Raw genomic sequence first — 16,508 nt, 5'->3', positions numbered from 1 at the left:
TTAAGCCCGGCAAGGATTTATTAAGAAGCTTATTAGTCACAGTGAATAGAAGCCATGAACAGAAGAACTAGGGTCTCCAGATTCGAGCACTGGGTTTATAACACAAGGCAGAAGCAAGTGAACACCAAAGAGTCCCGAGGGTGATCTCTAGTAAATCTCAGTCTCACCTCATCCAGGTCGCCCACAGAGAAACAATGTCACGCTCTCCCACCTGCTTGGAAGAGATCTCCCCCAAGCAGTCATTTGCCAAGAGACGCCTTCCTTTCCAACCACCACCACGGGACACTCGTGCATGACATACGACACCAGCTGGGCACCCTGACACAAATGCTGAGCAATGACAGGGAGGAGGAGCGAGCAGGGACGTGTGTTTCTAGCTGGAGATCTTCCTGATGGCTAACACTAACACAAAACTCCGGTTTCAGAAGGATTCCTGCAGCCCAGGAAGCTTCTTTTTTAAAACAGACAAATCACACAAAAAACCTGCCACAAGCAACAAGACACTTGGGATCCCATGGCCACACTGACTGGAAAAGCAGACGTTATTCAGGACTGCCAGATAGCACCCAGCCTAAGCCCGTTTCTGTAGTGCCTGAGAGAACACCTGGCACCCACACTGCTCCTGGTGGTGAGGCCGTTTCCACAGGCCAGGTTCCCGCAGCAACCCCAAGACAGAGCTTGGCCGAGGCTATGGCAGGCAGCTCTTGCTGGAGCCTCCTCAGTCCTTCCCAGCAGGTGGTCACAAATCTTCACTCACAGTGCATCTGAGGGAGCCTGGACCCGCCCTTAAGAAATGAAGTGTGTCTGTGGGGTGACCTGATGGACCCGGTGGTCTGCTGGGTTAGCTGATGCTTCATAATTGCAGATGGTCACCTCGTGCCGGCGAAGCTACAGGCAAAGGTAAAGGTGAGGTCAGTGGCCGCCAGGGAGCCCTCCCTTCCCAGAGCTCCTACAAATGCAGCAGCCCTCAGACTCCCCGCCACATGTCCTCTCTGAAGCTCCCCTCTGCTGACACTTTAACCTTGAGAAGCCAACAAAGACCACTATCCACTACCAAGATTCCCAGATGCCAAGAAAATCCAGGTGAGAACAGGAACTTGTCTAAGGAACTTATCTCTGGTGCCCAGAACAAGAGACTGCCAAAGATGTGTGACGGACTGGAAACCCATGCCTTCCGCATGCTCAGCAAGCTGTCACTGAACTACACCCACACACTGTATCAAAAATATTCATGAAAATCTGAAACTTCAAAACTGAACTGACAGAAATTTTATCATTTCCATTCCCTTAATAATACCTATAGCGGGGCCAGCAAGACAGCCCTGCAGGTAAGGGTGACGCTGTCAAGGCTACTGATGAACTAAGTTATACATGTAACACCAGGATGTTGGAAGGAGAGAAATGACTCCCACAAGTTGCCCTGTAAGCTACCCATACCCATATATACATAAATATATTCAGAAAATAAAATACAAGAATTAGAAAAGCAAAAAACTTCGTCTATCCAATGAAGAAAGTTATAATAAAATCAAGAAAAATTAAGAAGCCAGCACTCAGGAGGCAGACGCAGGTGAATCTCTGTGAGACCCAGGCAAGCTTGGGCTACATAATGAGTTCTAGGCTAGCTAGAATTAGACGTGAGAGTTTGTCTCAAAATAGCAAACAAAAAAGAAAAATTATAAGCGGATGGAGCAGCCAATACCTCACTTGCTCTTCTCTGGAGCTTCTCCTGGAGCTCCTGCCCCACAGTGTGCACACACATGTACCAGTCTCTTACCTCAGTCCACTCTCCTCTCAGGCCAATATAGAAGATCTTCGTGGTATCTGCTCCAAAGTTTTTCGAAATATGAATAGAGAGATGATAGACATTTGAAAACCGAGAAATCCTGGAGGGTAGAAAAGAAAGAAAGAGAGAAGACACAGTTGACCATGTGACATGCGTCCTTTCACTAGGGGAGACAACGCTTCAGTCCCAACTTGCAGCCAAGTATCAGAGGACACATGGTCCTTCACCTCGGTTTCCTTAGGAGCAGTGAACACTTACTAGGCATCTGCCAGATCCTGTCTAAAGCAAGGACAGAAAAATGAATAAAAACCACACCTGCAGCCAGGCAGTGGTGGCGCACGCCTTTAATCCCAGCACTTGGGAGGCAGAGGCAGGCGGATCTCTGTGAGTTCGAGGCCAGCCTGGTCTACAAGAGCTAGTTCCAGGACAGGCTCCAAAGCTACAGAGAAGCCCTGTCTCGAAAAACCAAAAAAAAAAAAAAAAAAGAAAAAAAAAAGAAAAAGAAAAACAAACAACAACAACAAAACAAAAACAAAAAACCGCAGCTGCCATAGTGGCATCTGTCATCACCATACCCGGAAGGCAGGGGCAGGAGGATTACCACAAATTTAAGGTCAGTCTGGTCGGCATGGTAATTCAAGCCCAGTCAAGCCCAGTCAGGGATATGTGGAAAAACTGTCTTTAAAAAAAAAAAAAAAAAAAGAAGGGCTGGAGAGATGGCTCAGTGGGTAAGAGCATTGCCCGCTCTTCCAAAGGTCCTGAGTTCAATTCCCAGCAACCACATGGTGGCTCACAACCATCTGTAATGAGATCTGGTGCCCTCTTCTGGCCTTCAGGCACACATGCAGTCAGAATATTGTATACATAATAAATAAATAAATATTAAAAAAATAAAGCCCATAGTCATTAATATAAAAAAAAAAGAAAGAAAGAAAGAAAAAGAAAAAAAAAAGAAAAAGCAAAGAAAGGAATATATAATGCTCCTAACTTCAAGAAATAGGAATGATGTGTGACCATGCAGGGTTCTAAGCCATGTTTATCAAGTCGACTTCACCCTTTGGAGAACACTAAAGAGAAGACCAGATGGGGCCAGGTAGTGGTGATGCACGCCTTTAATCCAGCACTCAGGAGGCAGGACAGGTGAATCTCTGTGGGTTCGAGGCCACCCTGATCTACAAAGTGAGTTCCAGGAAAGAGAGAGAGAGAGAGAGAGAGAGAGAGAGAGAGAGAAGAGAGGAGAGAGAGAAAGGAGAGGAGAGAGAGAGAGAGAAGAGGAGAGGAGAGAGAGAAAGAGGAGAGAGAGGAGAGAAAGAGAGAGAGAGAGACAGAGAGAGAGAGACAGAGAGAGAGAGCGCAGGCGGGCACAGGAAACAAGTCTGCCACAAGCCCACTTTGCAGATGAATTCTTCAAACACCTTTGCTAAGCCATACTAGCTGCTCAGCCAAGACTGCCCAATGCTTCCAAGTTAACAAGTCTGTGATGTGCACTGATCTCTGCCAAAAGCAGGCCATGCCAAGCATCAAGCTTCCTCTGCTGTTGTAACTCGATTCCATTGCTCACAGAGCAGGACACTGGCCAAAGAAAGAAGCAAGCTCACAGGCTGCACGCTTGCTGCAAGTCAAGGACAAGCCATGGCATAGCCAGGGCAAGCAGCAGGCACTCTGGGGAGACAGATATACATAAGGACTGAGGTTCAAGGCCAGCCTGGGCATATATCAAGACCCTTCTCCAAAATGAAAGGAAGAAGAGACAGAGAGTGGAGGACAGTCGCACACTTACTTTGTAGCATATTCTAATTCTCCTGCAGTATCTCGGTTCAGACTGAAGGTCTGATCAGGCTCCCTCTCTGTGTCATCAAAGGACATCTGGGGGATGTTCTTGTACCTGAGGGGGGAAAAGGGAAGAAAAGTCAAGGAATAGGCATTATCTCTCAGTGTTTTATACCTCCTTACCGACTGTCCAACTAGCCCCAGTTCCATCAAAAGGAGATCAAAGAGGCATTTTACTGGCATTTACATACAAACATCCCTAGGCCAACGACAAAGCTGGAAGGGGTAGTGCAGGCCTGCAGCCCTAGCTACCAGGGAGCCCAAAGCAAGAGGACTTCTTAAGCAGAGTTCACTTGGGGCCACTGCAGGCAAACACCAAGATCCCACCTTGAAAGAAAGGAGAGAGAGAGGAGAGGGAGAACAAAACAGCAAGTAGAGAGCTAGGAACCACACGCAATCCAGTAGCACCATTGAGGGCTTGAGACCCCAAGAGACAATGCAGTGAGCAGAGTGCTCAGCTGGGTCACATGCAGGAACTGCACGGAGAAGAGCCGATTCAGCACATCCAGCCCACGCTGAACTGTGAAGAGGCTTACTCATGGGAAAGTGCACACTTCAGCAGAAACATTACACACAGTTAAGATCAGGTGGCCCAACACTCAAGCGGGTTTCGTGTCCAAAAACCACCTGAACACCTTATCATATTTCTTTTCCTGTTTGTTTCCTCCCTGGGACAAGGTCTCCTGGCTGTCCTGGAACTTGCTAGGTAGACCAGGCTGGATCTACCTGCCTCTGCCTCCCAAGCACTGAGATTAAAGGAATTGTGCCAACATATCCAGCAATTTTTCTTTCTTTTTTTTTTTTTTGTTTTTCGAGACAGGGTTTCCCTGTAGTTTCTAGAGCCTGTCCTGGAACTAGCTCTTGTAGACCAGGCTGGCCTCGAACTCAGAGATCTGCCTGCCTCTGCCTCCCGAGTGCTGGGATTAAAGGCGTGCGCCACCACCGCCCGGCCCAGCAATTTTTCTTAAAATACAATTAGGGATTTCAACTTCAAAAAGAGTACACAAAAGACAACAAACTCATAAAAGGCTTTGGAAAGTTAGACTGCCAGTAAATTAAAGAAAATATTTAAAAACAAAAAAAAAAAAAACACCTAACAAATTCTGAAGTACTCAGCTGAAGGTCCCTCCAGGTATTTTACAAACACACCCACAGAGGAGGGGCTATAATTTCACTGCAGCAGAATGTGTGTCATTTAAGAAAGCAAGTGTTTGCTTCAAAGTGTTCCCAAGAACGATCCCCAGCAGGGTAATAACAGTGAGCGTTCACGAGCCGCGTTATGAGGCAGTGCAGCACTGCAGTTAAAAACCCACGGTTCAACCCACAGAATGATAGAAACTACATGCAAGCTGCTCCAAACTACACATGGAGGAACTCAAGTCGGCCACAGAAGAGCAGATACTCTGATTAAAGAACAAAGGAGCTGAAAAGACAGGTCTCAAAAGATACACAGCTGGGTGCCATGACACTCTGGTAATCCTGGCACTTGAGAGACAGAGCCAGGAAGATCCCGAGTTTGAGGTCAGATTGGGTTATATAGTAAGCCCCTGTCTCAAAACCACAAAATGGAAATATTCAAGAAGTCAACAAGAAGCCGGGCGGCGGTGGCGCACGCCTTTAATCCCAGCACTCGGGAGGCAGAGGCAGGCGGATCTCTGTGAGTTCGAGACCAGCCTGGTCTACAAGAGCTAGTTCCAGGACAGGCTCTAAAAGCTGCAGAGAAACCCTGTCTCGAAAAAACCAAAAAAAAAAAAAAAAAAAAAAAAAAAAAAAAAGTCAACAAGAATATGAAAAAATATTCCATCACTAACCAAGGATATGCAAATTGGCTATCATCTTACCCTCTCACAAAGGCTACTACCAAAGGACAAGAAATATACATTGGCGAGGAAGCAGGGAAAGGGGAACACACAAACACTGCATATGGGAATGTAAGCTAGGGTGTGATTGTGGAAAATCCTTAAAAACAAAAAAACAAACAAAACAAAAAAAAACCAAAAGGGAAATAGAAATACCATATGAGCTAAGAATTCCCTTACTGAGCAAACATCCAAAGGAAAGGAAGTGAGCATGGGGGAGCCGTCTGCACTCCTACTGCCGTCTGCCGCTCATCACGGCAATATCCAATGCCAACTCAATGGCCAAGACAGAGACTCAACCTCATTCCTATCAACAGATGGATGAATGGAGGAAACGTGACGTAAGCATGGATGCTATTCAGTTATAAAAAGAATAAAATCTGTCATTTGATGCAGTGTAGACACGCTTAGAGGATGTTACATGAAATGAGCTTAACACAGACAAATGCTGCACACTCTCACACATACCTAGAAGCAAGACAGGTTGACCTCATGGAAACAAGAATAGAGATTACTGGAGCCTGAGCAGAGGTGTGAGCACGGAGAAAGACTGGTTAACTAGTTCAGGATGCAGCTAGGTAGAAGGAATACCTTCTAGTATCCTACAGCACAGTAGGACAAATATGGATCACCAGGCATAGTGACCCAATGCCAGCATGCGGGAGGCTGACACACTGAGACCAGACCAGTCTGTTACACAGTAAGATGATGGGGTGGGGGGGGAGATGACACTGTAGAAAAGAACAGAAAAAGCTTCTCAGGCAATGATAGAACACACCTGTGATCTCAGCACCTGGGGATCAGAAACAGGAGGATCAGGAGTTTAAGCCTCAACTACATAGTGCGTTAGAGGTCAGAGTGTACTGTTGTGAGGCCTTCTCTCAAAAAAAAAACAGGAGCCAGATGGTACACGCCTTTCCTCCCAGCAGAAGCAGGAGGATCTCTGAGTTCGAGGTCAGCCTGGTCTACAGAGTGAGTTCCAGGACAGGCAGAGTTATGTAGAAAGACCATGCCTCAGAAAAATGAACAAATAAAAACCCATGGGGTCGGAGAGATTAAGAGCATTCAGTTTTGGTTCCCAGCACACACATGGTGGCTCACAACCACCTGTAACTCCAGTTCCAGGGTATCCAGGATACTCTCCCGACCTCTAAGGATAATAACGCATGTGGCGCACATACATATTTACATGCTCAGGCACATACACATAAGATAAGACATACAAACACTGTCCGGAATTCATGGAGCAGCTAGTCAGGGTACAGTGTGAAAATGAGCTCACTTTGCCCCACAGACCACACTCTTACCTAGACAGGCACAGGGAGAGACCAGCTTGACTGAGCCAGTCAACCTCCCCAGTAATTAAGTATCCAAAAGTTATCAGATCAAACATCGAGTTTCCTTAAAATGATTCAACACAGAGATATACTTTTAAAGATTTATTTTTATTAATGTGTGGATTTCTGTGAGTCAATGCCATGCCGGTATGTGTGCCCAAGGAGCCCAGGAGAGTGTCTAATGCCTTGGAGCTGGCATTCCAGATGATTACGAGCTATCCACTGGGAATGGAACTCTAGGCCTCTCCAGGAGTGGTAGGGACTGGACACGGGACCTCACATGCTCAGTCCTCTACCGCTGAACTACAACCTTAGCCCCAAATTAAGCTTTTTTAATTTTTTAAAAAACTTTTAAAAATGTTGTTTGTTTTTTATAATGGGGTGTCATGTGGTAGCCCAAACTGGCACAGAGCTCACTATCGCTCCAATTGGCTTCAAAGTCTCAGCAATCCTATTTTAGCCTTCCAAGTGCTAGGCTTAAAGGTATGAGATACTATGCCTAGCTTAAATCAAGATTTATTACTTTATTATTTACTTATTTTACATCCCTACCACAGCCTCCCCTCCCTCCTCTTCTCTCACCCCTCCTCCACATTCGCTCAGAAAGGGGCAGGCCTCCCATGGGTTCAGCAAAGCATGGCATATCATGCACTTCCCCCTGCGTTCAAGGTGGACAAGGCAATCTAGAATGAGGAAGGTTTATTCCTTATGTGTATCTGTGTGTGCCTGTATGAACTTATGTGTATGTATCACAGGCACACAGGTGATCAAGTGTGAGCCACCTGATGGGAGTGCTGGAAATCAGACCCGGGGCCTCTGTAAGAACATTAAGTGCTCCTAACCACTGAACCATCTCTCTGTGGCCACTCTTTTCTTTTTATTATTTTAGGTATGAGTCCTTGCATGTACATCTGTGCACCTCACTTGTACAACTGGTGCCCTCGGAGGACAGAAGAGGATGTCAGATCCCCTGGAACTGGAGTTAAGAAATGGTTGTGAACCAACAGGTGCGGGGAATTGAACTTGAGTCCTCTGGAAAAGTAGTCACTAGGCTCAACCACTAAGCCGTCTCTCCACCCTTCTAATGTGTGAGAGAGAGAATTTATGTCTGCATGCTTGTGTGGCATTAGAGGACAACCTTGGGTGTGATCCTCGGGAATGCCACCCACCTTGTTTGAGACAGGGTCTCTTATTAGCTAGACGCTTGCCAATTAATTAGGTGAGGCTGGCTGGCCAATGAGCCCCAGGGATCCTCTGTCTCTGAGCACGGGGATTACTACAAGCACATTTTATCACATCGGTGTCAGAGATGCAACTTAGGTCCTTGTGCCGGCTAAGGCAAGCAGTTTGTTGACTGAGCTATGTTCCTAGCTGTCCTGAAAGTTTAACATTTCTGCAGCATCACAAAGGACATTCCTCTTCTTTCAGGAAGGCGACACCAGAAAAAAAGCAAGCTTTCCAGGACCATGGAACCTTGCTCTGAGGCCAACAGATGCAGATGGAGCACCCGCATGTCAGCACAGCACTGCAAAGATGGTCACTATGCAACGAGAGCAGCCATAAGGAAAACAGAGGAATTTGCAGGTAGGTTACTAAGGAAACTGCAAAGTCATCACCAACTGTCTGAGTGCCGCCACATTCAGCACTTGGAAAAGAGATAAGCAGCTGGCCCTAGAGATGCTTAATCTAAGAGAGTCACTGGGCTGGTGATGAGGGTCAGTGGTAGGTAGAGCGGGTACCAAGCACTCATAAGGCCTGGTAGTCCATCCCCAGAACCACAAAATACAAAAAAAGTCAGTTAGGCAGGGTGTTCCGTGCCTTTAATCCCAGCACTCAGAAGGCAGAGAAAGAGAGTTCTGTGAGTTCCCGGCCAGTCAGGACTACACAGTGAGAACCTGCATCAAAAATAAAAGTCATCTGGAAAAAAAAAATAAATAAATAGTCATCTGGGCATGGTGGCACACACCTGTAATTTGGAAGATGGAGGTAGGGGTTCGAAGCTGAAGGCCAGCCTGGGCTACATAAGACATAAGACCTTGTCTAAATAATAAAGCAAAGCTCATATTTTTATACATATATATACAATACATATATTACTTAAATAACATTTCCATATATAACTAATTCAGGAAGCAATACATGCATTCCAATGTAAATGAGAACCCAGATCAATCCACTGAACTCACAATAATCCTCCTGCCTCAGCTTCCACAGTGCTAGGATTACAAGTGTACACTGCCACACCCAGCCGGACCAACCTATCTGTGTGTGGCATATGCACACGGAGGCCAAAGGCGGGCCTCAGGACCCTCCCCTGGCACTCTTCACCCATTCCCCTAAGACAGGTCTCTCTGAACCTGGAGCTGGGCTGACCCCTGCAAGCCCTGCAATTCTGCTCTCCCCACAGCACGGAGGCCACGGCAGTTCTTCACTTGGGTCTTGGGGATCTGAATCCCGAGCCTCCCACTTGTGGAGCAAGTGTTCTTACCCACTGTGCAGTCTCCCGATCCCTGGAATAAAATGTCAGCAGCAGAGAAAAGACAAGTGGGAGGTTCCCGAGGGCCTAGGCCCCGGATACTCACAGTCTCATCTCTGAGGGGTGTGAGTCATCGTCCTCTCCCATGATGATGATGCCTTTGAGCTTGACATTGCCCGTAAACCTGCCAGAATGCAAACGAGAGCGTTGTCTACGTGGGATCGAATCCCACGAAGCCGCGTGACCCTGCATGAGCAAGACCCTCCCCTCTCTCAACCCAATTTAACTACCTGTCCCTTGTAGCCATTTCAAAGATTCTGTCATTCCACAACTCTAGGAAATTACCTCAACTCGGTTATTAATTCAACAAACGCATCCATTTCTACTCATACACACAAACACACAAAAGCTATGATGCTTTCTTTTTCAGACCCACCAAAGTAATCTGTCCCATTTCTGCAAACAGATGTGCCCTCTTGCGTAGCCAATGAATGAAGCCGTCTGAAGCGACAACTGGGTAGAGCCTACCTCGCAGGAGGCTAGTACCGAGGAGATACTTACGGAATGTTAAACAGAAGCTCTTCATCCGCGTCACTTTCAACAAACTGGGGGGAGGGGGGGGAGAGAAAGCAACAAATAGCTGCCGAGAGCCTAAGACGTCAGGCATCCTGCCTCCCTGTTCTACAAACTGGCATGCGATGCACAGACCTGCACCACACCACCCAACCCAAGAGCAGGAGGCTATAATGAGTCTCAGCCAGGGTTCTAATCAACACAGCCCCTCTATCTAAATTAGATTCTGAGGGTTTCCAGGGCTGCGAATTGAAAGACCGATGCTTAAGTGTATCCTCCTGGGGAGCCTTCAAATGGCTTTCAAAGAGGTCCTGGGCTTCAGGTTGGAAACACGGGTCGCGACCCTAGGCTAGGTGATGCCGTCGGACAGCCATTTGGACCAATGGTCAGAGGGAGAGGCAGCAGCCTTCGCCGCCTTGGAAAAGAGGAGAAACGCCCACCTTGCTCCTTTTGGGCCTCAGTTTCCCTGCCTGTCTATCCTCCAAGGCCCCGCGGCTCCGAGCCCGCCCCGGCCGCCCACCTTAGAGCGGTCCGTCCGCTCCTCCCACGGCTTGAAGACGCCGCGGCCGCTGCCCTCGCGGCTCTCGTTCAGGCACTGCAGCCGCTCCAGGTCGATACGCAGGTACAGCCCGTAGGCCAAGCCGCGCTGCTCCGGCGGCTCCTCGCGTTCGGCGGCGCAGCGACAGCCGCCCCCGCCGTGGCTGTGCCCGTGCGACATGGCGACGCCGCCCGCCAGCGACTCCCGGGAGCCGCCGTTCGACCGGCGCTTGCTCCGCTCCGCGCCCGCCGCCAAGCGCAGCGACTGAAGCGTCGTAAAAGGCGCCCCTGTGCGGCGCGTGCGCGTGGGGGACAGGGGGGCGGGGCCGGGAGGGGTTGGCAGCGGACGCACGCCCGCCGAGCTCAAAGCTGGCGCTGGGGGATAAGCGGCACCTTTCAGGCGTGGAAACTGAAGGGTTGGAGACGCTACGGCATCGGAGAGCACCGCGTGGCAGGGACGCGAATCCTCCTCTGCCCGGCCAAAGCGTGCACTTTCTTCCATAGCGGCTAGCTTTCTCGGGAGTGGTGGAAAAGGCGGGGTCGAGGGGACAGCACAGCCGGCCTCCTTTCTTCCACCTCTTCCTCTTCTCTCTATTCTCTCTCCCTTTTCCTTCGATTTTCTTTACAGATAGGTTCTCATGGAACCCAGGCTGGCTTCAGATGATCTATATATCTGATAACCTTCAACTCCTGATCCTCCTGCCTCCGAGTCTCAAATTCAGGGATTACAGGCCTGCACCTCCATGTCTGGTGTTAGATTCACTGTCTCACTACCGGCTAGCCTGGAACTCACTGTGTAGACCAGGCTGGCTTGAAAATCAGAGATCCATCTGCCTCTGCCTCCTGAGTGTTGGGATTAAAGGTGCGCTCAGCCCCATTTTATTGATGTAGAATCCCTGCACCTGAAGCTCACCATTTAGTAGACTAGACAGTGAACTCCTGGACTCCACACTCCAAAGCTAAGGTTGCTGCATACCTGGGGCCATGGTCAGCTTTTACGTGACTGCTTGGGATTTGAACTCTGAACCTTGTGACTTCAAAGGCTGCACACTTAGCCACTGAGTCATCTCCATAGCACATAGCTGCTTTCTTGATAGCAGGCTGTGATCACCGCCAGACCTGGGGTGCAAGTGTCTGGGTCTGCAGCTGGTCATGTTACACTAGGAAAAAAGGCATTCTTTTCCTGGTCTGAGATTGCTTCTTCATCTGTTCTGGGGCGCGACAGTATCTGTCCAGTAGTCACAGTGACTAGAGGGTGGAAAAATGTGACTCAAGAATTGTTTATTTAGCTTTAGCTTTTCAAGACAGGCTTGCTCTGTGTAACAATCCTGGCAGTCCTGGTACTAGCTCTTGTAGACCAGGCTGGCCTTGAACTCCCAGAGATCCACCTACTTCTGCCTCCCGAGTGCTGGGATTAAAGGCGTGTGCCAGCACCGCCTGGCCGGTTCTAACTAGCTGTTACCCATACTTCTTAATCTACCTTCTCCCATGGCTGTTACCTTATCGCCATTCTGCCCATCCTGTTTCTTTTTTTTCTTCCTTTCTTTCTTCTTCTTTTTTGTTTTGTTTTGTTTTGTTTTTTGAGACAGGGCTTCTCTGTAGCTTTGGAACCTGCCTTGGAACTAGCCCTTGTAGACCAGGCTGGCATCGAACTCACAGAGATCTGCCTGCCTCTGCCTCCCCAGTGCTGGGATTAAAGACGTGTGCCACCACTACCCTGCAAATTTTTTCTTTTTTTAAAGACAGGGTCTTACTCTGTTGCCCAGGCTGGCTTTGAATGTGCAGTCTTCTTGCTTCCCACTCCTGCTCTTCCACTCTGGCTCGGAGATGTCTGAGTTTTATTGTTTTCAGTTTGAGCGGTGTTCATGGAGGCCAGAGGAGGACCTCGGTGTTCTGCTCTACTGCCCTGCACATTATTCCGTCCATACAGGGTCTCTCCAGGTCCAGGAGCTTGGCTAAGTCTGCCTCCCACAGCACAGGGGTTATAGATGCAACTGTAGCTAGCCATGACTGACTTTTTATGTGAGTTCTGGGGCTCTGAACCCCAGTCCTCATGCCCAAGTAGAAGAGATTTTCTCACTGAGTCATCTCCTCAACCTGGAGAATTACATTTTAAACGATTATTTATGCAGTTGATTATTCTATACTACACAGCTTTACTTTTTTCAGATTTAATTTTATGTGCCTAAGCGTGTGCTTCAAATGTGCATGTGCACTCTGTTTATGCTGGGCTGCCACTGGAGGCTGGAAGAGGGCATCAGATCCCCTGGAACTGAAGTTGCCAATGGATGTGAGCCACCACGTGTGCTGTGAACCAAAGCAAGGTCCTCAGCGAGAGCAGTTCTCTTAACCACTGAACCATCTCCCTAGCCCCTATTGCATGGCTTCCTGGGGACGCGGACCATATCTGCTTAATCAGTGATGAGACTGCAACAGACCTACAGGCATGCGATGAGCAAACTTCCCAGCCCTGACCCTTGGCCCTGCAGCACTATTTGTAATGGAGTAGCTCTCAAATTTTTAATTTTTAAATACTTGAGATATGGTCTCATGTAGCCCAGGCTGAGCTGAACACATGCATAATCCTTAGCCTTCCGAGGGCTGGGATTACAGCCTGTGCCACCAGGCCAGGCTTGCATTTCTCTTCTTATACAGGGGATATTCTCTTCACAAAGCTAAAGCTGCCATGACCTAGTTACCTCCAAAGGCCCTGCCCCCTAACACCATCATGCTGGATTTTAGGATTTCAACATCAGAACTGGTGGGGGAGGGGAAGAGGACACATTCAGGTTAAAACCCTTCTGTTGATTTTTGAAACGTGCACTCTGGGTACAGAGCACGCTTGAGAAGTTTTGGGTGCATTTGAAACTCTTGTTAGTCTTTGAAGAACACTCAGTCAGTAGGGGTCATAGAAAGAGAGGTTCAGGGGATTTTGCAGAAGAATTGTCATATTTCTCTACTTAAATGGTCAGGGAAACTCAAGCAAAAGAGAAGACTTAAGACGATGGGCAACGGCAAGGTGCCAAGCCACACAGAGAATTCCCGCCAGGTATCAGTACCACCAGCAGCCAGAAATTCTCAGCAGCGACTGTGGTCTTAAGGCTCTGCTTCTGAAACCCAACTAGCTGTGTGACTGAGAAATGACATCTCATGAGAGCAGATGCCTTGGAGTCAGGCAACCACACAGCACTATAGCCCAGGACAGGGTTTCTCCATAGCTTTGGAGCCTTTTCTGGAACCAGGCTGGCCTTGAACTCATAGATAGCTGCCTGTCTCTGCCTCCCAAAAGGCGTGCAGTGTGCGCCACTAACGCTGGGCACCCAGGACAATTTCTGTGACTTCAGGCTAGATCTTTTGTTTCCGTTTTGTTTTTTGAGACAGGGTTTCTATGTGTAACAGTCCTGACTGTCCTGAAACTAGCTCTTGTAGACCAGGCTGGTCTCGAACTCACAGAGATCCACCTGCCTCTGCCTCCCAAATGCTGGGATTAAAGGGTGCACCGCCACCACCCAGCCTCAGGCTAGATCTTAACGTAACCTCAGGAACATTTAGGATTGCAGTGCTTGCAGGCAGGGAGGACTGGCCAGGCCCCCAGGAGTGAATATGTGTACCTTGTGTACCTGTACACACCACACACTGCCCCTTATCCCAAATAGGGCAATAGTAGGATTCTTTGTACTTCAGTTTTATTTAGGTTTTTCAAGACAAGGTTTCTCTGTGCCCTGATTTTACTGGGACTTACTCTGTAGACCAGGCTGGCCCTGAGAGATTTACCTTCCTCTCCCTCCTGAGTGCTAAGATTAAAGGCATGGGTTTCCAATGCCTACCTAGTCCTATTTTTAAATGGAGCAGGGCATGGTGGTATATGCCTATAATCCCAGCATTTCTGAGACTGAGGTAGGAGGATCACTCAATGATTAAGGCCAACCTGAGCTACAAAAGTTTTGCCTCGGAGGCTGGAGAGATGGCTCAGAGGTTAAGAGCACTGGCTGCACTTCCAGAGGTCCTGAGTTCAATTCCCAGCAACCACATGGTGGCTCACAACCATCTATGAGATCTGGTGCCCTTTTCTGGTGGGCAGGCATACATGCAGACAGAACATTGTATACATAATAAATTAATTTAAAAAAATTTTGCCTCACACTCCACTAACAAATACAAATAAAACCGAACCATGACTGACTCCCTAGGATGTGAGAACAGACAGAGTATCAGGACCAACAGGGGCCTGGCATAATCAGCAAGATCTTTTTTTTTTTTTTAGATTTATTTATTATGTAGGCAGTGTTCTGGCATGTATGCTCACACATCAGAAGAGGGCACCAAATCTTGTTATAGATGGTTGTGAACCAGATGGTTACTGGGAATTGAACTCAGGACCTCTGAAAGAGCAATCAGTGCTCTTAACCTCTGAGCCATCTCTGTAGCCCAATCAGCAAGACCTAATATAGGTACTGGTTCAGCAACAAGAGGCAAAGATCTGACTTACAAATTCCTGGTATAATCACCCATCAGACACACATTTCCGTAACTAACTTTGATGTAATTTCCCTAACACTGACAACTAGATCCAGTAAAGCAAAGTGGGGAGAAAAGGAAAGTCTAGACCAAAGGTCAAAAATGCCATTTTTAGGAGGATGGCTACAGAACTGGGTAGCTGTGAAATCCCAGTTTGATGTAGGGTCTGGTCCAGTGGATATATGCAGGGTGAGCCAAGTCAAGCCCTTGGTCCCTCTAACAAATGCTACAACTTGTGCGGCTCAGCTGGAGCCGACACAGCAGGTTCTTACCAAGTTCTTTTTGATCTCACGATGCCAAGGGAAGATGTAGACCTACCCTTCACACTCTAGGGAGACTAAGAGCCAGAGGGCTCAAAGCTTGTAGTCAGGGAACCTGGGTTTCAAATACTTTTCTGCCCCTTGAAGCTAATCAACATGGCTATATGACTCCATCTCTGAATCACAGTTCCTAACAATATAATGGCGTTACTAGCTCAGCCTCAGGCCTTTAAGCACAGAAAGCACCAGCCCTCACCAAGTGCTCTTTACATATTTGATGCCAGGGTTGTCTCTGAAACTCCTCTCTGGTCCTGTTCTGCGTTAGGCAGAAACTCCGAATCCTTTCAGGCTAGGCCTATAGGGAGCAAGTGAAGTCCTGAGTGAGTGTGCATTACTTGACACTGGCGAGGCCACGCCAAGGACTCCAGTGCACCAGAATCATAAAAATGGCAAAGGCTTTCTCAGCTGAGGGTCAGAGGATAACAGTCTTCCTTTGGTCCTAGTGGGAATGTTGACTATATACAGAAAATGTCCACCTTAGCACCCCTCACCCCCTAAAGATGCTTACTACCTTCAGACTGCTCCACTGAGATTGGCTAAACCTGCCCCCCTAGTTCAGATGCACACCTGCTCAGCTGTATAGCATAACCCCCTTCAGTTATATACCGCACTCCTCCCTGCTCAGCTGTATAGCATAAATATGAGGCGCTCACAGGGCGCTGAGGCAGCCCCATCAGTGTGAGCATAGCCCCCAAAATTAAAGAAGCAGGCATCTTATGATCGATATCTCTTCCCTGATAAAATGAGGAAGAAAAGCTCAGCAGGTAGAATTCTTGTATTTTTTATTTAGAATTGAGTTTTTCTTTTTTGTATAACTTATCTAATTAAAATATTCATCTTGTAGTTACCACAAAAAAGTAACATAGAAAATTGTATTTACATTTTGGGACCGAAATACAAATGAAGAGCAAGATAATGCTCACTCCTGCCCCTCCTGCCTCCAAAAAAGAGAAAGAAAGCCCCTGAGAACCCCTTGTAACACCAAGGATCGCAAAGGGCTAATCTGTCATTTGTGATTTGTATGTAGTGTAGCACAGAAAAAAATTGCACAAGTTTTCACAAATGCAACCAAAAATTGAACATCACTGTGTGTCTGCTTTGCGGCTATCGTGTACATTGGTGAGGGTTGTGGAGACGGTTGGCTCCCTGGGTCCCCTCACCATTCTTACCAATCATGTCCCTGACACAGACACTCTTGAAGATCTGGCTCTAAGCAAACTGGCTGCATCAGAAATCGATGTGCCAAACCAGATACTGACACCGGGGATAGAC

General features: G+C 47.8%; 1 protein-coding gene across 1 annotated transcript; it reads right to left on the bottom strand.

Moving 5' to 3' along the window:
* Pithd1 (PITH domain containing 1) lies at window positions 1–10,664 on the bottom strand. The gene is made up of 6 exons (XM_038335417.1): window positions 10,382–10,664; window positions 9,850–9,893; window positions 9,395–9,472; window positions 3,567–3,671; window positions 1,778–1,886; window positions 1–888 (listed from the first exon to the last, which is right to left on the bottom strand). Exons 1-6 carry the CDS (start codon window positions 10,577–10,579, stop codon window positions 787–789), a joined length of 636 nt encoding a protein of 211 aa, XP_038191345.1. The 5' UTR covers window positions 10,580–10,664; the 3' UTR covers window positions 1–786.
* Between the last annotated feature and the right edge of the window lie 5,844 nt (window positions 10,665–16,508).

This window comes from Arvicola amphibius, chromosome 6 (genome assembly GCF_903992535.2).
Source record: "Arvicola amphibius chromosome 6, mArvAmp1.2, whole genome shotgun sequence".
NCBI classification, from domain to species: Eukaryota; Metazoa; Chordata; class Mammalia; order Rodentia; family Cricetidae; genus Arvicola; species Arvicola amphibius.
The sequence above is the reverse complement of the archived record's forward strand: the minus strand, read 5'-3'. Positions and strand labels throughout refer to the sequence as shown.